Raw genomic sequence first — 25,229 nt, 5'->3', positions numbered from 1 at the left:
AAGCCATTCAGAAAAAATCTATGGCTTAACTAACAACAGTTGTTGACTTGTTTCCCTCCCACGGGCCACGTCCTATCTTATTTGTTTTCCAAACCTTGGGAAAAGAACTCAACTTGTTTAAGTTAAAATTTAAAGCAGCAGACACTGAATTAGCTGAATACCCAGGTAAATTCATCACTCATTCACAGTCGAGACTAGACTTTGAGAGTCCACTGTCCAGTGTCCGCAGTTCTAGCTATTACATACTTAAGACACTTAGTGTCGTTAGCTCCACACCCAGTTTGAGTGATAGTCGACCTGCACTTAAATTATGCTACTCGACACGTTTCGGATTTTCTGGATTTCCAGATTCTCGTTCTTCAACAAAAACCTATTTATCGTGTAATAGTATATTCCACTGAATGTGGAGGATTGGGAGTCAAATTTTACAATGGTCCCAACTTCAAGTCGCAAGGCAATGTAAGCTTGTTCATGAATCAATCAACAAGCATTTTAATAGTTCAATGTATAATTACAGGCCCCTGCTTGATATAAAATCAGAATGCAAAATAAACTTCACGTATTGTGTGCAGTTATGAACTATGTAGCGTTTTCGTTTTTTCTTAATGACAAAAGATGAAGGTATATATGTGAAATACCACAGCATCCAACATTCTGTTGCTGCAAATGTGCAATGTAGGCATGTAGTCTGCCTCGCGGTGTTGCCAGTAAACATACTAAAACACCTTTAAACCCAAAGTCCAAACTACCATATTTTTGACAAAATCAGCAATAGTTTGTTAGCTTGCTGAGGTACAAAACTAAAAATTGTCTTAACGCCAATGGACAGGGAGAACAGCAAGACCATTCCACCCTCCATAAATAGAAAACAATTTAAATTTTAAAGACCAATGGAAAGGTAGATTACAATCGCGTGAAGAACTCAAGTATACTGCCTTTTGTACTCTCTGTTGTCTTACGTGTGTTCCTTTGTTTCAGTTTTGATTCTTTTTTCTCTATCACTTTTCGAACATTTTTTTTCTTAGTAGACTTGAGATTCACAGTCAAGTGAGGCTCTGGCGTCGTGCATGGGATTTCATCTGATAATTGATCATCACTCACCTCAGTAATATTAATTATAGGCTTAGAACTTACACTCTCTTGAGACTCGCGCAGCAAACACAAAAATTCATCTGAATTTTTTACATTGGTCACCACTGAAATCTGCTCTGTAACGCTTTGTCCTTCATCCAAACATACGTCATTTAGCTTTCTTTTCTTGAATGGATTGTTGTCTGGAAAATCCTTTTTATCCACTGTTTTGTGACATTTATGGAGGGGTTGAGGCACTACTAGCTTTTGGAGCGCAAAGGCTTCATTCAAGTATTTCTTCTCAGCAATCGTGTTCTGCAGCTTAACTGTTGATGGTCATAAAAGCTATGAGGATTTGTTATACACACAGAGGCACAAACAAGACAACCAACTTGTTAATTGAAACTTGCAGAGTTGAAATTTTTCTTAACCAAGTTGGAAGGCATAAATATTCAGAGTGAAAAAAATGTTTCATGTATGCTTCAGTGAAAGTTTTATAACTCTTACCTTCTATCTTGTCTTCTCTTGCTTTAGAGGAAGAAAATACAGTGAAGCAACTTCCTTCCAGAGACAGCTCCTGGGTTTCAGTATCAGCTCTTAGGTACTGGTTAGGCTTTTGAATAATCAAATTAAGATTCATTTCAACTTTAGGGAAGTGATCAAAAGCTTCCATAGTAGTTGGATCCAAGCGACCAACAGCAATGGCAATTGCGATTGACGAGGGTATTTCCCTGAGATTGGTTATAACTGGTTAAGGAGAACAATTTGGTAGCAGTCTTGCATTGAATACAAATGGACAATATTAAGAACTTAATATAAAACAATAATTTTGTACCAAAACAAAACATTGTAATTCCATGTTACCATGTGTTGCAACGTTTTGTTCTAAGAAAGTAGTTTAATATCAAATTTGTATTTACTGCTATTATTTAGGTGTTTGGTGTAGTGTCTGGTCACATTTGTTATCAAATTCGTCAATAGACCTGTAGGAAGGACTACTCTTAAAATGAAACAGAAGGCAAACTTAACGCCATAGTGAAGGAGCTAATGGACTAGTAAGAGCCACCACAGGAAAGAGCTACATGGTGTCGTGGACTGCAGTAAGTGCTAACCAAGAGAAAATGGCAATGTGGAGAAAGTTTGAATCGGGAAAGAAAAACTCCCTGGGTAGATGAAAATTGATTCATCCAACAGTATCACTAATTAAAGATGCCACTTTCTTTGCTTCAGGCATAGCATTGAAGTGACTGTATACTTGTTTAAGCACAACATTAAAAACATCTATAATTAGAAGGATACGGTCCCAGGAAATCCAAGTCTCCGTCTAAAGACTTCAGAAGCTCTTCCTGCAGAGGCTTCATGGGTTTGATTGTCTTACTGCTAGCATCATATCTGCGTAGAACATAGTAATTAGAAGGCAGATATATCTAGGGATTGAGATTGTAGATTAACAATTTCAACTAACATTCTAGCATGATGAAAAACTGCAACTGCTTTTTTGAAAGACTGTGCATAGTCCTCTGGCATTTGATTGCGCTTCTCAAACTTCAATACTGCCAGAACCTGGGGAACGCCACTCTATCAGAAGTTTCCAATATCTTTAAAAGAACATTCACATGATGCAAGCCAACAAAGATCCTAGATGCAGCAAGGGGCTTGCAGTTTAATGAGCTAAAAGGTATATTCCTAGAGTCATCTGATTCTGCACAAAATATTGTTGGTGTGGAAGACCAATACCTTTTTTCCAATTTTGGTCTTGTGTTAAACTTGATCTAAGAAGAGTATTAAAAGAAAATCTGTACATTTAAGTGTCTTGTATCCTAGGACCAAACCTGAGCATAACCTCACTAACTGAGGAGTGACCCATTGAAATCTGTTCTGAGGCTATAGCCTTGTGATTTTATTTTTTTTGGTTTTTTTTTTTTTGGTTAAATTTAGGAAAATGTCATTGTTCACTATTTTCAAGTTCATAGTTTAGAAGAGTCACTGGTCATTATGGGACTTGAAAATCAGATGGCATGTATAAGAGTCAACTGACTTTATGTACAAGCAGTTAGATACCAGACTTACCCTGTCTAAGTTTCTATACTTTGAAACCAAAGTATAAGCTCGTCTAATTCCAATTCCAGTAATTGAGGGAAGAAAATCACAACCAGCTAATACACACATGCCTGTTGAAATATCATAGTGTGGTTAAGAAAACAGCAAGTGATAATTAACTTGGGAGCCAAAAGAACAAAAACCAAAAACCTATATTTCTCTAATCGTAATTGTAATTAAACATAGGTGTGCATATATTGGAAGAAAAGATTGGTGCTTTAGGATAAAATGATAAGATAGCGTAATTGCAAAAAGAATTGATAACCTGTGAAGAGTTCTTCATTAAAATTCTGGAAGGAAGGTATGAAGTCCTTGGGTGGTTTCTTTTCTTGAGTGGAAGCCACAGGATGGAAAACCTTGTCCAGCACAATCTCTTCACCATTACCATATCGATCCATCTTAAAGATGACCTATGGTGGCAAACAACACGCAATCAAAGAAGACTTCAGCTTGATGTAAAAGATATTTCTAGAACCACCATTCAACAGTAAAATGAAATATGCAGAACTCACTGATTGGCACCCATATGCCATTAGATCACTATCTTCTGTAATGACGGCTGCAATCCCGCCTTGTTCTGCTTCAAGATTTGACAAGTGTGCCAACTGTGCATCAGCTTCATATGGAGCAACTACAAATTCAATGTTCTCCGACCTCAGGATCTGAAATTCATGACATTAGAATCTGACAAAGCAGGGATACTAATTAGTAAACAATGTATTATGATCTAGCATTACCTGTATTAGTTGATGCGCCATGGATGGAGTAATAGACACTGCTCTCTACATACGGGTAAAAAAAACAACAACTTAGAACCAAACACATAACTAAATATCATCCAAGGGAGTGAGTAATATAATGTTACTTACTTGGAAAAGCTCGGTGGCGGCATTAACATTCCCCTGCTTGAGTTGTTCTCTTGCCAAAGCAAGATTACTTTCTCTCTTCCTACATCCACAAAACCACCAACATTATAAAATTGAATCATTTTAAACCAGCAAAAGCTTTACCTTCTGCGATCGACTTCAGTGTCGGCTTTGCAAGGGATATTTCCACCATCAAAAACAACAACGGGGATTATTTTATGGTGACGAAGCAGATTGAGTCTATGCATAAAGTAGCGCAAATATTGCAATTTCTTTTCACTCTTTGAGTCCACACAAAGCTCCAAGCTACATGAATAAGCTCCTTTGTGAAGCCAAGAATAAGCGTCGATTCCAACCTTAACAAGCAAATGTAAATAATAAATGAGACCATTTGAAAAAATGATAGAGAAATATTATTTGAGAACAACTTACACGCTTGCCGCCATATTTCTTGATGTGAACAGGTTGGATAAACGGTTTCATGAATCTCAGAAGATTCTGAATACCCATTTTCTTTTTTGCTATGGTTTCGGTTCGGAAAAAGAGTGCAAAAATATCGCTCAAATGTTTTTTTTTTTTTTTTTTTTGAAGTTTTGCCGCGAAATTCATTTGAACCGTTAGTACATTTCGCGCGCTTTTTGGTCTCTGGACCTGGGCCTTGTATTTTGCACGAAGGCCCATACATAGAAGGAGTTGGCGTTTTTAGTAGGGATGGAAATGGAGCGGATTCGGGTCGGATTTTCACTCAAAATTTTTTACTATATTTGGATCCATCTAGATTCGGGTCAGATTTCGGATATCTATATCAATTTTAAAAAAAAATACCAACAAAAATATATTATTTTAATAATTTTCATATATAAATGTAAGATATAAATTTATTTTTAGGCATCAAAATATAATTCTTGTTAAAATGATTCGGATTTTTTGATATTTGGGTCGGATTCTAGTCACAAACATTGAAACCATATCCGTTAAAATAGATTCGGATATGGTCGGATCCCGTACCATTTCCAACCCTAGTTTTTAGGAATATGATGACGGCTAGAATAGGTAAGTGTTATTCACTGGCAAAAGGAACTGTTCGTGTCTCTAGACGAAGCGGGGAAGTTGGTAAAGATGTATGTCTGCCGTATTACAACCTACGATGAATCCCACGTTGGACATGCTATGCTCTGGCGTCTGTCACCTTTGATGTATTATGCAGGTGTGTGTATATAAAAACAATGAAAAGAGAGGATGATAATGTTTCATTGTTTTTAGTTATTATGTATGGGTTTGTTTTGCAAGAGAGAGAGAGAGGCAAGTGTCCTTACAAAGTGCGGAAAGATTCATTCCAAGGCGTGTAACTTTTTTGGGTAACTGGGCGTTTATTATTCCCGTCTAGACGAACTGACGAAGTATATATCAATTGCCAAGAAAATCAATAATCATTTTTTTTTTTATGGTAAGAAAATCAATAATCACAAGGAAAGGCTAATGGTGAAATTCCAACAGAAAACTCGACAGCAGAAGCGGTTTTCTGGTGTTAGAGAAAGAAAGTGTGTAAAATCCGGAGAAATGATACCGCAAAATAATAATTATCTAGTTATAACATAGAGAATTTAGAGCATCTTTAGGTGAGACACTATCCTAGCATCAAACACCAAATTATCAATAATTTAGTGTTTTTCATTTTCAAGAGAGACATATGTTGATAAAAATACGAAAAAAAATACCAAAGCAAACACTAAATCGGCGAAAATTTGGTATTTGTTTTGATGCTGTATCAAATCTCTCTCACGGCTTTGGATAAACCGCGCAGTTTTACAAACACCGCGTGGGCTTTGGTGTTAGTTTTGGCCTCTGTCTCGTTGTGCTTCGAACACCAAATTTTGATATGTCATGGTTTACGAAAACTGCATAGACTTGGGCTTGGTCTCTTGCCAGCGGTTTTTCTGTGCATGGTTTGGTATAATATTTGATGTTTCTTCAGGAGTTATTTGGTGTTGGTTTGGCATCTGGTTTGGTTCAAATATTTGGTGTTTTTTTAGTATCTCTCCTAAAGATGCTCTTATAACAAGTAAACATTTTGGATGACAGATCAGATAAAAAAACTGTCTTTTACCCTCCAGCAATCACTTGCGAGCAATACTCATAATACTTATATTCATGCAGCACGCTCTGTTCAACACCTCACTTGACTCCAGAACCGTTCACACACAGAAAAACCATTCTTAGACGGTTTTTGCCAACATCATCGCAGTAAGACCATCAACAAGAGAAACTGCTGTCTAAAGAAACTAATGCTTGAAAATCACATCACATCACAAACAAGTCACCCTTACAGTCAAAACACAAGCTGAACACAAAATGGACAGATCCCACTGGGAGCGGATTGTTTCTTGTTCTTTTCCTCGCATTCTTTTCCTGGTTCTGTTTCCAAAGCAAGTGTGTGACAAACCTTACCAAACAAAAACCTCATATAACACTGCAAGATTACCAAAGCTCTTACTTCTAACCTCTAGTCTCCTTAATGATTGTCAATATCATATCCGTCACTGTGGAGTTATTTTCCAAACACGAAGACATGCATCTTCACCCGAACTCACCACACTACACTCATCAGTAAAAGCCAACCCATACACGCCACCCAGGTGAGCACCCTTTATGGTTATCCGACTGGATGCTGGCTTACTAATTTCGTATATGATCACGCACGTGTCTAGTGAGCCAGTAGCCACCATGGTGTTATCAGGAGACCAAGCAAGACAGTTTATACGAGCTGTGTGGTACAGCATGTTTTTAAGCTTCACCTGGAAAAGAAAAGTATAACAATAGCACACGGGTTCAGGACAATTGAGAAGGCTTTCTTTTTAAACATAAGACCTATTAGAACAATTCTATTGCTTGAATACACTATAATACAGATGATTTTTTCATATTAACCAATTGGTTCTTATTTAGTCTCAATAAGGTAGTCATATACTTAATTATCGTGTTACAATATAATTTACGTTGTTCAGATTAAGTGATTAAACCAAGGGATGCGTAAAGAGCAGAGTATTTTAAAAGGCTATCAGACTTTAGATATTTATAACATATAGTAACTTATAGGCATAGGGTGTTTGCGAAGGCTCGCATATGTTAATGTCAAGAATGAAGATGCCACTTCCGATATTACATAGAACAGAGATGGAGATAAAATGGAGGATGGAAACAGCAAAGATGATTAGAGTACCTCTCGTGTAACCCGATCCCATACAACGGCTTCTCGATTGAGATCTCCTGAAGCAAACATAGAAGCATCTGGGGAGTAGCGTATGACACTAATTGGGCCTCGATGCTTCTCAAGCACTGCCTCCTCTGTAAGTGTGTCGCCTGAAATGGAATATATGTGCAGTTTGCCATCCTGCGCACCGACAACTGCTTCACTTCCATCAGGTGCAATTGCAGATGCCGTCACAGAATAGCCAAGGTTGATGGTTGACACAATTTTTGATCCATGAAGAATCACAACTCCTGAATCAGTTGAAACTAAAGCAAATTCAGGAGAAAGAATGCTCAAGTCCTTTGGTTGAGTGCCAATATCAACGAGTTCGGCTTCTCCACATTGATCCCCATGCAGAGGGATCTTTCTTACCTGGGTTTTTAAATGGAGAGAATGAAAAATTACAAACAATATATACAAATGCGTACAATAATTATACTAAACACGAGTGCAAGAAATAGTATTTTGTCAATTGAACCCCATCAAGTCATTGACATATGAACGAAAGCAAAAACAGTCTTGTAGAAATAGTACGCAAATAGTAAAATAACAGAAAACATTGAGTCACCTTATTGTCAAATCCAGATGTAATGATCTCTTGTTCTGAAGCAGAAAAGCATTTTATTTGTGTATTATCTTTCCTCTCGAATTTACCATTATATCCAATTCCCTGAATCCATCTTACTATTACACCATCATAGCTGCTAGACAAGATGATTTTCGGGCTACCTGGGAGCACAGCTAATGCACTGACACTTTTCAAATGCCCAGAAAATGACAACGGAGATTTATCTAGATCACTTGCTGAGAAAACAGTGATTGTCCCACCAAGAGAAACAGTGACAAGATGATCATTCTGCCAAAGACATCCGACCAGCATGTCTTCGACTCCACCTGAACTAGGGAATTCCAGTGTTTTCTTCACCTTCCCATTGCCATCTTCACTGATCTCCCAAACTTTTGCAGACTTATCAGCAGAAACAGTCAATACCTAAAATGATCGATAACCACTTCGGATTAGACATTTGGACAGTACAAAACGCCAACTAATAGATAGAAACTCAGTACTGCTAATGCTGCTATGGCATATTGGCATACCTGTTTACTATCAGGACTCCAACTTAGAGCATATATGCTACCTTTGTGGCCATCCTCAGACGAGAACTCCCCGATCTTTTCTCCAGTCTTTCCATCATATACTAGCCCCTTTTTGTCAGAGCTAACAGTGATGAACTTACTTCCATCTGGAGAAAATCTAACACAATTGACAAAATTCGAGTGCTCCCTGCAAGTCCAAAAAAGAAAAACAGCATTTTCATCTTGGTACAAGATACAAATTGTAAACACATGACAATGATAATAGAAATTCACCAAAAAATTACCTATGAGACAACTTGAATTTGAACGGTGGTCCTTCATAGAAATTCACCAAAAAATCTTCACCACATGTAACAATTCGAAACGGTCTAGTTGGCTTAAAAGCACAACTCAATACTCTCCTGGAATGACCATCAAACTCCCCAACATTTGTCCCCGAATCCCACCTACAAAAAAAAAAAAAAAAATCATAATCAATAGTGCCTATACATTATAGCATGATAATAAACATCAAACAATAACAACTCACATGAAAGCCCGAACGAAAGATTTACCCTTTCCATCACCAGAAGCAACAATCCGTTGACCATCAAATGACCATTGTAAATCATCAATCCTACCAGACAAAACCCGAAACTCATTTTTCAAAACATGGTCATTATTCAACCCCCATATTCTAACCATCCCTGACACGTCAGCCGATGCAACCCATTCACCATTAGGTGAAAATCTAGCAACAGTAACTTGATAAGCATGTTCACCGTAAATTGAAACTTGAGTTGGTTTGTCTAAATAACGAATTATTACAGATCGACCGTTACAGTAAAGTATTGAATTTGTTTTTGGATCTCCTGATATTAATATTCCTCGTCCTCTTTCTGTTGATGGTACGCATGCGTATGTTTCTATTAGCTCTCCCATTTTTTTATTTGAGTTTAATAAGTTGTTGTCAAAGAGATGCAGGTCGTAGCTGTTTTTAGTTCTCGTTTTTGTTGACACGTGTTTGTTTATATAAGTAAAGGACATGGCTTGGACCGACTTTTTAGGCCGCGTCAATATAACTGATAATTTCTAATTGGTTTTTCTTAACAAGGTTGAAAACTTGAAAGTATATTTTTAATGCTAATCTCACTAATGTTAAAACGGGTGATCTTCGACACAACCTATGAAAACACTCATTTATCCCAATTTTAAAATAAATAAATAAAATTGTCTGTTTTTTTTATTAGGCGTATTCAAGACAAAACAATTCATTCATTATAATATATACATCGTGGGACTATTAAGGACCTAATATTAAACCCTAGCTACTCTAAGTTTGTCACATGTAACTGGAAAAAAAAAACAAAAATATGTTATTCTTCTTCTATAAAAAATATATATTATCTTTATTTCTTCTCCAATAATCTCTTCTTTAGTAACATTTCTCTCGCTAATAAACATGCAATTGATTTGAATTAATTATATAAAAGTAATGGGGATGAATACCAACCTAATGAAGATAAAGAAGAAAAAAAAATCAAAATCAAATTTTGACGAATAGGAGAATAAGAAGATTGCTGGAAAAAAAATGTGTGTGTGTGTGTGTATTTTATTTTTTATTTTTTATTTTTTGCCCCTATTTGAAATACTTCAAATTAATTTGGGAGATATTGTTGGATTGAAGGCGGTTGTTGGGGTATGACAACAACTTTAGCTAGTTATGGGGTATGAGTGTGTCCAAGATCAGTCGTTGAAATAGAATTGAGAATTTATACATAATTCACGTGATGCATTTTATTTGGGTGATTTTGGACACACCCACCCCCAACTTTTAAATAAATAAATAAAATTGTTTAAGACACATTTAAGTTTCTAAATTACCATTTATTTTATTAAGTATATCCAAAACAAAACAAAACAAGTGTTTATCCTTCCAGCAAACACAAACCCTTCGCACTTATTTTCCTTTTTTTTCTATCACTTTTTTTCGCCCTTACGAAAGGAATTAGAAAGGGTAAAATTGTAAAATTTGATAAAACAAATAAGTCTTCCTCCTCCTCTCACCCATCAGCCATTAATGCATTTTTTCCTCATTGCAGCTCCTTGTTGTTTTTCTCATTTTTCGCTTGAGAAATTTTCAATTTGATATATTTCTACTAAACTCCTTTAACCCTTATACAATGATGAAGAAGACGTAATTGTAATAAGAAAAAATAATATCAAATTTGAAGCAACTTCTAGAAAATGGAAAAAGACAATTTGTTTTTTGGGCATTCTTTTACCTTTGTTAGAAGTTCTCTTATTGTACAGTGTGCTGCAGTAACACAAAGATTCTTCAAGTTCTTGAGTATTACTTTCAAATTTTTTTTTTATTTGTTGTTTCATTTTGGAATGGGTCTATTGTTTTTTTGTTTTTTCTCTTTCTTTATCCCTATTGGAAATATCTCAAATTAATTTGGGAGATATTATTGGATTGAAGCGGTCATTGGGGTATGGCAAAAACTTAGTTAGTTATGGGGTACGGGAGTATTTTTATGGGTGTGTCCGAGATCACCATTTTATTTCGGTATATATATATATATATATCATCATTTTATGATACACCGTGTTTATCATATATATATTATCATTTTATTTCAATACAAACTACTAGTCAAATGATACACCATGTTTTTATTTTTTTTTTTTTTGAAGTGGAAATTTTATTCATAATGATAATGAATTTTACAAATGATTAGGACAAGCGTACAACAAACTACACCGCAAGTTCCTTTCTGAATAGTAAATCTTATAATTCTAAAAACAAACTCGTTAGAAATAATAGACACTTCTCTATAAAGTGTTTCACATCAGGATCCTTCACCTTCAAGAGAGAAACATGCTTTATTCCAGATGAAACTTTCTTATATATCTGAGCTGAATTCCTACATTCACAATAAGGGCATTCAAAAGTCACCATCTCTAGCATGCACATCCCAAATGAATATATATCAGCCAATTCATTGTACTCCTCATCGTAGAGTTCTGGTACCATGAACTCAGAGAGTCCCAATGACGCTACATGCATTAGCCTGTTGCATTATAGTTGCCAACCCCAAGTCCCCGATTTTGACTTCTCTATGGTTACCACTGATGAATATATTACCGCACTTCAGGTCTCTATGTATAATCGACGGATTTTGGCTGTGAAGATAGTTGAGCCCTCTCAAAATCTGTCTAGCCCAACCTTTCACAACCTTAATATCAACCTTCTTATGCTTCTTTCTATACTGTCTCAAGCTACCCGAAGTGAACAACTCGGTAATGATATTAATAGTCTTCTTCTTATCATCTAATTAACCAATAGTTATAAAATTTTATTATGTTTTGATGTTTCAAAGTCTTCAACAGATGCACTTCCCACTTCCGAGTAAAGCCTTTCTAAATCCTGCGGCGATTGCAAAGCTTCGTCAAGCAGAACTTGGTTCCACGCCACCTCAATGCCATCAACTTCATCAAATGCCTTATATACAAATATAACAGATGCACTTTAACAAAATTTTTTGTTTTTTGTTTTGTTTTGCGATATAACTTTTTTTCAAGTTACTAGTTAATCCATATATATTTTTTGTCCGAGGCAAACTTATGGTGTATTTTATCAATTATTTTCTTCAACTATATATACTACCACCCTTCAATCAAATATGACATTCCTCTCTAGCGCAATATATACATATAACTTCTCATTCAATCTTATATCAAATAATGTCAGAATTTCGATATGAACATATTTTTTGAGCTATCATTTTCTTATCAACTATCAAATGTTATCTTCGTATTTTTTTATTCTATTTCATCGGAATGGTCAATTGTTTTAGGTAGTTATGAGAATTACAAACAACCATCTTTGATCCTTAATCAATGTATGTTGCTAAAGATTGCTACAACAACAATAATGTAAGTGAAAACAAGGTTTTTCAACTAAACATTCATTTCAAGTGCAAAGCTTGAAAAAGTGTGTTGTACGTAACTTTAAGTTGTGTGAACTTGAACCTAATTTACGAGCTTAACATTGAAATTACTTTGTTGTATAATAATTTTGATTTGTTGTGGTTATTAGTATGGATTTGTTGTTAAACAACGTGCTTCCATACTAGTCATCATCATAATATGTATTAGTGACTCTATCTTGAATTGGGTCTTAAAGGATAAAAGTCTATTGGTTTCAACTAGTTTTGGATCCAACTAAATTTTCACTAGGGAACCTAGCTAGGCAAATTGACTTTTTAGAAAAAAAAAAACATAAGCATATTGAATAGTTTTTTGTGCCCAGTATACAAAAACATTATCTTGGTTGCATGTATAAGTTTGAGGATGACTCAATAGCGATATTGTGTTCTAATTTAATTCTCAATACATGTGCAATGCTATGAAAAAGTTTGCATGCATCATTTATGAACAAAAAACATGGAACTGGATAGAAGTTGAACATCACACATTCACGCTAGTTGGCATTTTGAAGCAAATTTCCAAGACATCAATGCTATAATCCCAAACTAAGTAATTGGGTAACCATGAACCCTAACTTTCTCTGTGAATTCAGCATTGATCAACCAAAACAATTGTCTAGTAAGTTTTTTTTATAGTAAGTTGTCTGCTGGGGTGTGTGAACCGACATTAATAGTCCCACATTGCCAAAATATAAAACAACCACTAAGTATAAAAGTGTGAATCTATGTAAACTAACATCGATGTAAACTAACATCGAGATTTTTTTATCCCTGCTGAGGAATATGTAAACTTATGCATACAACCTCATACCTTGATCCAGTCCAAGGTGGTTAGGTGGGGACAATATCGATGCTAGTGAGATTTGTATGCATAAGTTTCAACTTTGCGACCATATTCCCTCTCGAACCCAACAACTTTGAGTTCTCATAAGGTGCCGGCCAGTATAGTCTTATAAGTAATATTTGTCTATCCCCTGGTCAACATCGTTTATGGTTGAGGCTATGATGGTATCTGGTTGTCTTTGATCCCCCAACTTTCGTTTTTGATTAATGAAAACGTCATTGGTAAATGTTTTTGCAGTGGTTTGTCTTTCATAAATCTAATAATTTCACTTTTGACTATGAAATATGAATGCCCCTTAACAAGTGGTATCAGAGCTCGACCCAGGGTTGGTTAGACTAACCGCCGCAACCCTACGAGGCAAGAAGCTGATGGAGTGATTGCTTGCATGTTGCATGCAAACTCAAGGCGTAAAATCCAATAAGGGTCTAGCCATGATTGTTACCTCATGTGCGATTTAGGTAGAGCTCACGTGTAATTGATCCAATGGATGTCGTTCTAAGGGAGAGATTGTTGGGGTGTCTGGACCCGACATCAATAGTCCGACATCGCCAAGAGATGAAGTAGCCACTAAATATAAAAGTGTGGATATATGTAAACTAGCATTGAGACATTTTTGAAAAACCCCGCACTTTGATCCAATTCAAGGTGGTTAAGTGGGGACAATATCGATGCTAGTGAGATATATGTGCCCCCCCCAACGGTTTTGAATAACCATATGTTCTATGTATTATTAGTATGTCCGTCCCCCCTCAAAATAAATTTAAATATTTTACTACAAGAAATGTGGCTCACACCCCTGCCTTCCTAACCCATTACTCAAAACCTCCCCCGTGTCGGCCCAACCCATTAAACCCCCCTATTTTTAAGCTTTTATGAAATAAACTCCCTGTTTTTGCTAAAGTAATAAAATTTCGGTCTACTTTTAAATTCCAAACAAAATCTATTCCCTTTTTACCTTTTTTTTTTTTTCCAAAGACACAACTCTGTTTTTTTGGGGTTTTATTCTCGCCATTTTTAATCAACAATGACACAAAGAACACACCGATTTCTAATTGAACTGCTCCTCACAACTCTCTATAAAAACCCCACCTCAAATCCCATTAATTCATCGTCAAGTAATCTCAATTCAAACACTCTTTATATCTAAAACAAAGTTCCTTGCAAGCCTAAAAAACCACAATGTCTCTAATTCCAAGCTTCTTGGTGGTCGAAGAAACAATCCATTCTCACTTGATGTTTGGGACCCCTTCCAAAACTTCCCATTCAACTCATCATCACTATCATTTCCTCGCTCAAACAAGACAACCCAGCAAACTGAACACTGTGATTATTTGGAAAGAAAAACCCGAAATGTCAAAGCACATATATTCAAATCGGATCTTCCGGATTCAAGAAAGAAGAAGTGAAAGTGGAAGTAGAAGAAGGAAGGGTGTTAGGAGATAAGTGGAGAGAGAAATAAAGAGAAAGAAAAAAAAAAATGACACTTTGGCATCGTCGAAAAGGAAAAGTGGAAGTTTCTTGAGGAGGTTTAGGTTGCCTGAAAATGCTAAGGTTGATGAAGTGAAAGCTAGTATGGAAAATGGAGTTTTAACTGTTATTCAAAATGTTCTCAAGGAATAAGTCAAGAAGTCCGAAGTGAAATAGGGTTCGAGAATGTTAATGTGTGAAGATATTTCTCGTAAAGATCTTGGTTATGACTTGTAGTTGTGTTTGTATCAAAGGTGTTATGTCTTTTGATGGGCTGGTATGGACTATGAATGGAGTCTAGTGTGAGTTTTGGTGGGGTGCGAATGTGTGATGCCTAAGGTTTTAATTGAACTTTAGTTTTACATACGCAAATATATGTAAAACTATATTTGCATAGTCACTAAAGCTATGAAAACTTAAATTTACATAGTAAATTTTGGAAATTAAATTAGCGTCGTGACACTGATAATATATGTAAATGTATGTTTACATAGTCATTATATATGTAAATCTATATTTACATAGTAACTTGACCTATGAAAACTTAAATTTACATAGTAATTTTTTTAATTTTCTGGATTACTCCCATTGCGAAACTATGTAAATGTATTTTTACATAGTCAATATATATAAATCAAATACTAGTTAAATTTACATAGCATCAACTAGTAGATGTTTAAGCTAGCTTTGCTATCCAATTTAGCGATAGAGGATGAAATGGTGATCGGTTGTTTGGAGATTATATGTTTGCGACGACAATAAATAGCTTCTTAATAACTACCATAATGAAGTATGTTATTATGACAAAAAGTGATTTTTCAAGTAATTTTGGATTCACAAATATAGATAATTATATTGGTGCTTAACTTGATAGAGAAAGGGACTCTGTACACATAATATTTCCAGAAAAGCTATAAACATTTCATCCATCATAATAAAATGTTTTGGCAAAGTAATTATACAAAAAAGTATAATTCAGCAAAGACTGAATATGCATAACATGAATACTAAACAACTCCAACACATTAACAGTAATAGTACATCATAATCGAACACTCCCAAGTTAGAATGGTTCCAATATTTTACCACAAATAGACACAACGTAATCAACTAGAAATAAACGGAAAATCAAACTCTCTTCATTTCTTGCATTCTTATTTTTTGGATCCCATTTTTCTTGTTGATTAATTTGATACAATCTCATATGTCGTCAACCCTCAATTGTCTCGCATCTTCTACCGCTATATCTTGCATAGTTTTTCCACATATTATAGCATTTTTTAACATAATGATGAATAATCCATTAACTGAACTGAAAATGCCAAAAAGAATTTTCAAATAAGAGATAAGAGATTAAAAAGACATTTAAGTTCGAGAAGTGAAGTTCTTACGATGCTCCTTGTTGTGGGCATGCTCCAACTTTGATATCTTTCAACAAATCCACATCTAGCAACCTTAGCTCCCGACGCCTACACAATTTGTTTTTGGGTATTTTTACCTTTTGTTAAAGTCTAATAGATTCCACCACCCTCTCTTGTTGCATTCAATTGATTGAAAAAAATACCAAAACTATGTAAATGTATAAGAATGCAGAGTAACCACATACTACATCTTCAGAGATTTTGTAAATTTAGTCTGCAAATATAAGAATGCAGACTAACCACGCTACTACACATTCAACTTCAAGACTAAAACTACTATGCAAATATAAGAATGCAGAGTAACCCATGGACTACACATCCAACTTCAAGACTAAAACTACTACGCTGAAAATATAAGAATGCAGAAGTAACCACAGACTACATCTTGAGAGATTTTGTGAATTTAGTTTGCAAATATAAGAATGCAGTCTAACCACAGACTACCCATTCAACTTCAGTAATTAAATTACATGAAAGATGCTTACCCATGCAAATTATAGGAAATATAGACACTTTGGTGGAGAACATCCAATTAGCTTCACCACTTCCTTGGGGAGGTGGAAGAACACGTACCAATTAATAATCTACCATAAACAGTAAGAAAAATAAGTACATTGTAAGTTTTTTCATTTCAAAAGATTTGAGTAATCTTTTGTTGGGAAATAAAAAGAGAGTAAATAGAGTTTATGGTGGTGTCGGGAAATAGAGAGAAAGTAAAGAGAGGCGAGGGTTTATGGTGGTGTCGGGAAATAGAGAGAGAGTAAAAGACTTCATAGTATTTCATTCCAAGACTTCTACAAACATCGAAAACTAAACTTGAAATTGTGGACTTCATAGTACCCCTCCCAAAAGAGAACTCGTTTTGGTGGATATCTCACTAGAAATTGGAGTAGACGAGGCTTGAAATTGTAGGGTTCTCGCTCGATCGATCGATTGAGAGAGAGAGAGAGGATTTGGACTGGAACATAGTGGATCGGAGTTTCGTTTGTAGCCTTACTAGTCTAAGACCTAAGTCATTGCTAGCCTACTAGTGTCCACTAATATGAAAATGCAAAGTAAAGTTACTATGCAAATTTAAGAATGCATAGTAAAACTATTACGCAAATTTAAAAATACATAGTAAAACTACAACATAAACATGAAAATGCAGAATAAAGCTACTATGTAAATTTAAGAATGCATAGTAAAACTACTACGCAAATTTAAAAATGCAGAGTAAAACTATCACCACACATTACACAAACATGAAAAAACAAACATAGTAAAAATTAATAATGCAGAGTAAAAACTATTACGAAAATATAAAAATGCATAGTATAACTACTACACAAACATAAAAATGCATAATGAAATTGCAAAACTATGAAAACTAGAAAATACATAGTAAAATCACTAAACAAATGTAAATTCGTATTTACAAGCATATGAAAATTTATTTTTTTTCATACAAATTTATAGAAATATGATTAAAGGTTGAAGATTCTCACCGGATTTGGTTTGTTCGCCGAAGTTTTTGGAGCAGTCATCTTCTCAATTTCATCTCCATCTCTTCTAGAACTTGAAAGTTTGATTTTTTTTTTTTTTTCCAGCTTTTTTCGAGATTGTAGAGTTCTTCATTTTCTCTTTTGTTGCTTTCATAGTTTTTGTTGGTGATTCAACCATTTTTTTCTTTTGTTTTGCCATCTTAACTATGTGAATTTAGATTTGTAGGAGAAGAAATTTTAGATCTAAAAAGCTAAAGAGAAGGAAGAGAGAAAATATAAGGATTCACGGGTTCAAAGGGTGGATTAAGTAGGGGGTATTTTTGTCGACTTATTATTTTAAAAAAACAGGGAGGTTTTGTGAGTGGTTAGGATTTGAGGGGGTTTTAATGTACCGGTTTTTTAAGCAAGGAGATTAAACGCAATCTCTGTATTTTACTACCGCCCCCTTAAACTTTTTGACTATGTTTTTTAAACGTGAAGCCACATCATAGTCTTCTTATAATAGGTGTAGGAGTGTCATATCAAACCAAAGTGTTTTATCATTAATCTACTCTTAGATAATATAAATGGACGGGACCCGAGAATAGAAGTAAGTCAAGTAACACACAATTAAGTCGAGCAGAAAATCCTTGCAAAGTGAGAATATAGCTCAGAGTGCACGTAATATATGAAACATACCTCTTAAAACAGTCTATATAAGTGATTCTGGGGAGCTTAAAGTGGCCAAGTCTTTGCTTACCTTTCTCCTAGTCTGCCTTGATTGTTCATTTTCGAGATCCATGGGGTATGTTCATAATATGAATGTTTTACTTCATCTATTAATACGTTTTGTTATCCCTTGTTAATTACATGGTCAAAGCGGTAAACACGCTTCATGCTATTTCATTTTTTGAAATAGTATAAGCACTCTCCCTCTAGATCAGATTTTTGGCTCCGTCCGGTTGTCCCTGTATAACATGGTGTATTTTGATTATGTGTATACACTGGCCCCCTTTAGGTCAAATTCCTGGCTCCGTTCTTGGATATGTGGGCCCACTGTCTACTAAGCATAGTTCGGGATTTCGAATTCTTGAAATTCTGACAAATCTAAAAACCAAAATTCATCAAATTTCGACTCCTATCATATTCGGAATTTCAACTGATTTCGGAATAATCAATATTTCAACTTTATATTTCGAATTCCGGTTTTTTTAAAAACCGAAATATTGGGCGGAATTCCGAAGTTTCGTTCGGAATCACGAACATTGCTACTAAGTAGGGCAGAGAATCGAGTCGGGTTTGACCCGAATCCGAATAGTTCGGATTCGGGTCGATTTTTATATCCGTTTACTTATTCAAGTCGGGTTCGGATATATTTTTTGGATTATTTTTGAGTTTTTAGTGTTATCCGATCGGGTTAGTCGGATTCAGTCGGGTTTGGATATTAAATTTCGGATATAATCGGGTTCAGATTCGAGTTCAGATATTATAAAACTATTCAGATTCGGAGACCAGAACCCAATCCGATCCCTGCCCTACTACTAAGTAGCACTGTGAATTGAATCAATAACTGTAAGAACAATCCATATGTTTTTAGATGTTGAAAAGCAAAGTGCATCGACCAAAGATCACAAACGGGCCACAAAGCCCGTAACAAGCAAACTTTCCAGAAAAACAACATGGCTTTCAAGGGTAATTTACGTATTCTAAGAATAACCGACGCAATTTTGGAAGAAATTTTGTGGACTTTTCGCTTTTTTGGGAGTCTGAAGTCTGAACAGTAATACGGCGCCACCAAAGAAGATAAAAAGGCTGCTCTGTAAAGATTCCTAAAATCCCGGTCGAAAAAGAGCGCGAAACAACGTGATTAGCTGTCACACCCAACGTGTCACTCAATAAGAAACATTCTCCAATTTGTAATCAAATCTTCTCCTTAATTTAGGGTTTTAAAATTCTCCACGCACTTAATCAACGGCCCACGTTCCTTTTCATCACCGATATAATCCGACGGCTGCAATAACTCATGTTCGTGGCTTACTAAAAAAAAAATTCACCCAGCTATATAAGTTCACTTTTCTCACTTCCAAAAAACTTTCTTGATTTTTTACCAATAAAAGAAATGGTGGGCCTTAACTTAAACTCAATTCTCTTCAAATTCCACTAAAGAAATGAAGCGTTGTTAATATAATTTGATTGAATTATGGTTTTTCAGGTTGGTTTCAAGAGTTACCAAGCAGAGGTTATAGACTGGTTGAGAGTGTTATTGGAGAAGAAGTATTTTGGAGCATGTTATGATCACCAAGAGTTGAAGAAGAATGAGTTGAATATGTTTTGTATAAATTGTAAAGAATGTCTATGTCAAGCATGTGTTTCTTCAAAAACACATTCCCTTCATAATGTTTTGCAGATACGGAAATATGTTTATCATGATGTTGTTAGAATTAAAGATATGAATGAGTTCTTCAATTGCTCTAAAATTCAGGTTGGTTCTTTTTAATTTTCAAGCTTGATTTATATATGTATTTGATCATTGTGAGTTTGTATAATTAATTATAGTTTTTTGGTGATTGGCATAATTTGTCATGCATTTAGATTAAATTATTATGATTAATGATTTTATTTCTAATTTGTTTTCGTGACTGGTATTTTTAGGTACTTGATTGATTGATCACGTTCTTAAACAAGTAACTTCTTAATTAGGCAATTTTCCTTTGTATTGTGGTTTGTGAATATTTGATTAGTTTGGTTGCAAATTCTGTTTCTCTTTTTCCATCATTTTCAAAATTTCTTAATTTGGGATGATTGGGTCCTAAATTGAGATATGAACTGCCTTTCTTATTTGATTAGATGGTATTGATGCTAATTTTGAACTGCCTTTCTAAAGAGAGTTGCTATACTAGCGCACCACAATATACAAACTCCATAACTGAGCTTTTGCATGTTAAATTGCAATCCGAATTAGTGCCTCTCATGTGCTTTTACTAAATAACATTTAGGTTTCATCTGATTTTGCTTTATTTTTTTTTTGTCAGCAATATATAAACAATGGTTCAAGGGTTGTATTTTTGAATTCTCGCTTGGTAGCTAAACCTTTGAAAGCAAATGAGGGTCCATCCTGTGTGCGATGTGAGAGAAGTTTAGCGGAGCCAAATCGATATTGTTCTATCGCCTGCAAGGTATTACACTTGTTGTTTATATATGATGGAATATAACTGCATTTCATCTAAGCTCAAGTTATAAACTGCTTTCTCTTCTGTCATTGTAGGTTTCACTTCAATACACAGACTCACAGACACCATTGGATAGTTGAACATGTTTTAATTGCATTTCTAACAAGCCGTTTCGTTGCAGCGCCAATATTGTGCTGTCATTCTACACTAGTCAGTTATACGAATACAAAAATTGCCCGGCTTGTGTTATGCAGGTCACCAATATTTTGTCTGAAATCAATTCGCATGTATGCTTGCACCCTCGAACCAGATTTTAAAACCCACAAATTTAGTCATAGATTGGCGTAAAAGATATTTGTATGGTTACCATAGTAACTTGGCTTTTGACAAATCGTTTGCAGCTGGCAGTGAGTATGAATGATGAAAGCGATGAAACTGATGCTCTCTTTCCAGCCCCAAAACAAGAGTTGCGTCGGCTCTTCCCAAATGAAAACCAGGAGTCAGAATCATATGGCAAAGATGATTCATCGGACTCTCATCACGCAGAGGCAGAGTGGAGAAAGGGAAGCCACTCTCCTGATCACTACTTGAATAATCCAGCTTCTTTAAGGCCAAAACATCGATTTAGTACGAGAAAAGGTTATCGGCCTTGTAGAGCTCCATACTTCTGAAACAATCTTTTCTTCCATTTTTGGGAAATATTTTCATTCTTTTATTAGTCTCAATTCATCGTTTCATCCTGTAACAATTTCATATATTTCTAATACCAATAAAAAGGGTTTTCTAATATAGTCAATCATTTTGGAGATCAGCTTGCACAATACAAATATACAATTTCGCGAGTAAACAAACTACGAAAGTGAAAAATACTATAAATTTGCATCTGTCGTATTTGGATTAATCAATGCTATATGTTATGCATTGGCACGCATGTTATTCTTGCATTTGTATCTTTTTCAATTTATTTGTGAAATGAACTTTACAGAGAAATAGGTTTGTCAGATTGTAGATATTTAGATTTACAAAATGTTAATGTACTCTTTTTACTGCTGTTAGTTTGTCACCAAATTTGGTGTTTTTTTTGAAAAAAATGCGTTTAAAACCCGAGCTATTAGCAAGGCTTCTTGTTCCAATTTAACATCCGGGTTTTTCAAAAAAATGTGTTTTAAACTTAAAAAACGTTTAAAACCCAAGATTTTGAAAATCTTCTTTTTAAAACTTTATTAAAACTTTTTTTTTTAATCTAAAAGAAAACGCGAGAAGAAAAAGGAATTTTGGAGTTTAGCTTTTTGAAGAGTGGGCGTTAGATTGATTCATTGAGACAGTTTTATTTTGCTTTAGACTATTAATAATTGGGAATTTTAAAGTTATTAACTTATTTGTAGTATTTGATTATGCGATTATGGTTGGTAATTAGTAGTATCTTATTTAGAGTCGTGTTTTGGTACCGAATCTAAAACTTATAGTATTTGGATGAGTAATGTTAATTTGATATTTTTATGTATTTAAATTTTATTTCATTTGTATTATTATTATTTTTATTTTACGTGTTTATTCTTTTTTCCATTCATATAAAAAATCAAATTCTTTATCTATTATTAGCAAGATGCACGTGTTATGCACGCGATGTCAAACAAAACTGAAGGATGAGTATAAACATAATTTGGGTGAACACACTTACAATTGACATTATGCCTGAGCATACACACTGGCAGCCGTTTAAAATTTGAATTGAATAGAACTCTATGCCTATTTGATTTCCAGACATACGTAAGCAATCAACTTATAAGTATAGCTCCAAATCACATGTACTTTGAGTACGTAGCTCATCCTAGCAAGTGCACGTTGCAAATGACAAAGATAAAATGTTAGTGCATCAAAAGCATCTATGTAAAGTTATGCACTGAAACCAATATCCAAATCTTAGGTAAATAGGTAATATGCAACCATAGGTATTGAATTGGAAGAATGGGACATACCCTCCAAAAGTTGAGTCATTTGGTTTGTTAATCAATCATCCAAAATAGAGTTACAATGGCATAGTATTTAATATGGAGTTACTCACATAGTCTTTTTTTTCGCTTGACTGCATGCTGGACAATAAATTAAAAGCTTTTTGGGAACGCTCATTGAGCATGAAGTCGTGAACTGGTGAGGTGGTTTTGAGTAATTGTTTCTATTTGACTGAGGACTTTGGCTCTGGTATTTCGCAACATTTGTTGACATGATGACATGTGATGGAGAACGTAGACATAACAAAAAATTTGAATATTTAAAGAAAATCTTTCTTGTGTATCTCAAATACATGGTAGCAAATTAAATAAAATGACGATTTACATGGGTAAGAGAAAAAATGACAAAGATATACTGGCTAGAAGAGAAGGGAAAAAGCCACATGAACTGCATACCGCTTCAAGTTGGCAAATGCTCCCAGCAAGTAATATGACACTTGGAGTTGTGTTCTGCGGTAGAAGCACAAAATTATATATTTGATCACCACAATCCAATATGTTAACTATTTTACTTGCCAAAGCAATGACACTGATAAGAGCCCAAAACTGTAGTTTTAACCCCTTAATAATCATACTGTTAGACCAATTATGTGAATAATAAGTAAGAGTTAATACTGATTAAGTGTTTTATGCATTTCGAGCTTCAAAGTCCATTATGCAGAAATGTGCCACTTTAGCGAGATAAAGGAGCAAAAGTCGCGAGAACTTCGAATGCCATATTTTTGGACTCGGACCTCGGATTGAGGCCTACCTTATGTCAAAACGACCGGCTCGGAAAGAGCTTTGCAATGGTCCAAGCCTTGACCCAATCAGAGGAGCAGAAGTGGACGAAAAGTCTGTGGAAGCCAACTGCAGCTGAAGAGGCCTTTTTGAATTTGAAAGAATTGGGTTTTGGCCCGATTCTCGGCCCAAACCATGGCTCCAAGCCCATGCACGATTTTGGATCTGAATGTATAAAAACAAAAGCTTAATTCTTTGTTAATGGTAGATTAAATAGTAGAGAATTAGGGTAGATAGCTTAGAATAGAAAGTAGCCATTAAAATAGCTTCTAGATCTAGATTTAATTGTTTTCTTTAATTAGTTTCAAATCCCTTATTAGATTAAACCTTTGGATCTTGTTCTTCAAATTAATTAGATCAATAAAGTAGTATTTCTTATCAATTTCGATTTTTGTCAAATCCAATTCTAGATCTAATTTCAATTCATGTCCTTATTTCAATTTAGTCATTAAATTAGATTTCATTATTGTTAAATTAAGTAAATTTCAATGCTTTATATTATGTTTAGTTTTAATCTAAATGGAAATGATTGAATGAATGATTCAAGGCTAAACCTCCATTAGAGGGGTTGTGAAGCCTTGATGAAAGCTTGAGTCCGATTATCGTAGAAGTCGTCGTATTTTCTATTCCACTCTAGAAATGATTAGTTCACAATGAGAATGGGTTTAATTGTTCACATGCTAGTTATGATTGGTAGAAATGCCATGTATAATTAGGGATTAGGAATAACTAAATTGTTCTGCTTGGCGATTCAATTCGGATTACGACGATTTCGTCGTTAGTGGATTAAGTTGAGTTAAGGTGGAATCAATCCCCTCTAACTCCTTATCATAGAATCAACGTAGCCTTCCCATAATTATTTAGATAATCGACTAGTTGCATCTTGTGGGTAGTTGCATCGTAGTATAATTCCCTTCGTAAAACTCTCATAGACTTGAAAACGACTAGTTAGATTAGAAAACATCCATGCTAGAGCACTAGGAGTGGAACGAACTTATCTACTCCACTATATCTCATAGGATTGAGAGTAGAAATCTTTGATAACTCAAGCACGTAAAAGTATAAGTTTAGTTTACTTACGTTGTAAATTCATAGTTCATTTCGTAGGTAGACTATTCATAGTTTATATTTTTCAAATATCAATATGCCATATCTTAGTTGCACTTTAGCATTGTTTTCATAATAGAATTAGTAATTTTAAGTCCCATTTCACCCACCCACCCTTGTTTGATTCATACCGTGGTTGCCGCTTTTCAGTTTTGGAAAAATTCCGCGAAAATATAATCGGGCCGGCCAGCGCTTCAAAGAGAACCTAACCCGCTATGTTCTTTGGAATTTGATCAATACGAGCCAGCGCTTAAAAGAGCGACAATTCGCTAAGTTCTTGGACTTTCGAATTTACATAGAAGCGCCAGCCAAGATATAGATGCCGGCCTTTAGCTGAAATTTCGGATTTCCACGGTTGTTTCGAACTTCGAGTTGTCAAGTTTTTCAGTGTTTTATTCTCTTATATACACTCGAACACGCTGCATACAAGACGCTTATTCATAAGCGAAGCAAGGACGAATCAGGTATTCCTTTCTTCCACACCTCGATCTCCGTTAGAGGTTTATACTAGTACATCGAATTGTTTGGAGTGTTGCATGTTTAGTTAAGCTCGACTTAGCCTTGCATGAGATTAAGGTCCGGCGAACAAAACACCTAACGTAAATACAC

At 35.0% G+C, this 25,229-nt stretch overlaps 3 protein-coding genes and 1 pseudogene across 7 annotated transcripts; 1 reads left to right on the top strand and 3 right to left on the bottom strand.

The window, feature by feature from the left end:
• Positions 1–726: 726 nt before the first annotated feature.
• On the bottom strand, positions 727–4,597 carry LOC147521035 (5'-3' exonuclease family protein). Its single transcript, XM_086558532.1, has 11 exons — positions 4,470–4,597; positions 4,182–4,393; positions 4,041–4,119; positions 3,909–3,953; positions 3,684–3,833; positions 3,437–3,581; positions 3,142–3,242; positions 2,537–2,634; positions 2,371–2,463; positions 1,579–1,802; positions 727–1,397 (listed from the first exon to the last, which is right to left on the bottom strand). The coding sequence occupies exons 1-11, from the start codon at positions 4,545–4,547 to the stop codon at positions 904–906; spliced, it is 1,719 nt and encodes a 572-aa protein (XP_086414658.1). The 5' UTR covers positions 4,548–4,597; the 3' UTR covers positions 727–903.
• Positions 4,598–6,158: 1,561 nt separating this feature from the next.
• LOC147521034 (actin-interacting protein 1-2-like) lies at positions 6,159–9,363 on the bottom strand. 2 transcript variants are annotated; one of them, XM_086570691.1, is made up of 7 exons: positions 8,915–9,363; positions 8,670–8,831; positions 8,386–8,572; positions 7,856–8,278; positions 7,258–7,659; positions 6,539–6,832; positions 6,159–6,452 (listed from the first exon to the last, which is right to left on the bottom strand). In XM_086570691.1, exons 1-6 carry the CDS (start codon positions 9,304–9,306, stop codon positions 6,575–6,577), a joined length of 1,824 nt encoding a protein of 607 aa, XP_086426817.1. In that variant the 5' UTR covers positions 9,307–9,363; the 3' UTR covers positions 6,159–6,452; positions 6,539–6,574. The 2 variants fall into 2 exon arrangements, with proteins under 2 accessions (XP_086426817.1, XP_086426169.1); XM_086570043.1 differs by having other exon boundaries at positions 6,159–6,832; positions 8,915–9,347.
• Positions 9,364–11,155: 1,792 nt separating this feature from the next.
• LOC147521033 (putative serine/threonine-protein kinase WNK7) lies at positions 11,156–18,340 on the bottom strand (annotated as a pseudogene).
• Positions 18,341–19,161: 821 nt separating this feature from the next.
• Positions 19,162–21,527, top strand: LOC147521032 (protein RGF1 INDUCIBLE TRANSCRIPTION FACTOR 1-like). Of its 4 annotated transcripts, none has more exons than XR_015193685.1 (4): positions 19,162–20,033; positions 20,584–20,727; positions 20,817–21,008; positions 21,123–21,527. XR_015193685.1 is itself a non-coding variant. In XM_086558510.1 (4 exons), exons 1-4 carry the CDS (start codon positions 19,671–19,673, stop codon positions 21,390–21,392), a joined length of 687 nt encoding a protein of 228 aa, XP_086414636.1. In that variant the 5' UTR covers positions 19,171–19,670; the 3' UTR covers positions 21,393–21,527. The 4 variants fall into 4 exon arrangements, 3 of the variants coding, with proteins under 3 accessions (XP_086414643.1, XP_086414636.1, XP_086414630.1); XM_086558510.1 differs by lacking the exon at positions 20,817–21,008 and having other exon boundaries at positions 19,171–19,673; positions 19,764–20,033; XM_086558517.1 differs by lacking the exon at positions 21,123–21,527 and having other exon boundaries at positions 20,817–21,116.
• Positions 21,528–25,229: the final 3,702 nt, after the last annotated feature.

This window comes from Coptis chinensis, chromosome 1 (genome assembly GCF_015680905.1).
Source record: "Coptis chinensis isolate HL-2020 chromosome 1, ASM1568090v1, whole genome shotgun sequence".
NCBI lineage: Eukaryota > Viridiplantae > Streptophyta > Magnoliopsida > Ranunculales > Ranunculaceae > Coptis > Coptis chinensis.
Note: the sequence above shows the minus strand (reverse complement) of the source record. Positions and strands in the feature narration are given on the sequence as shown.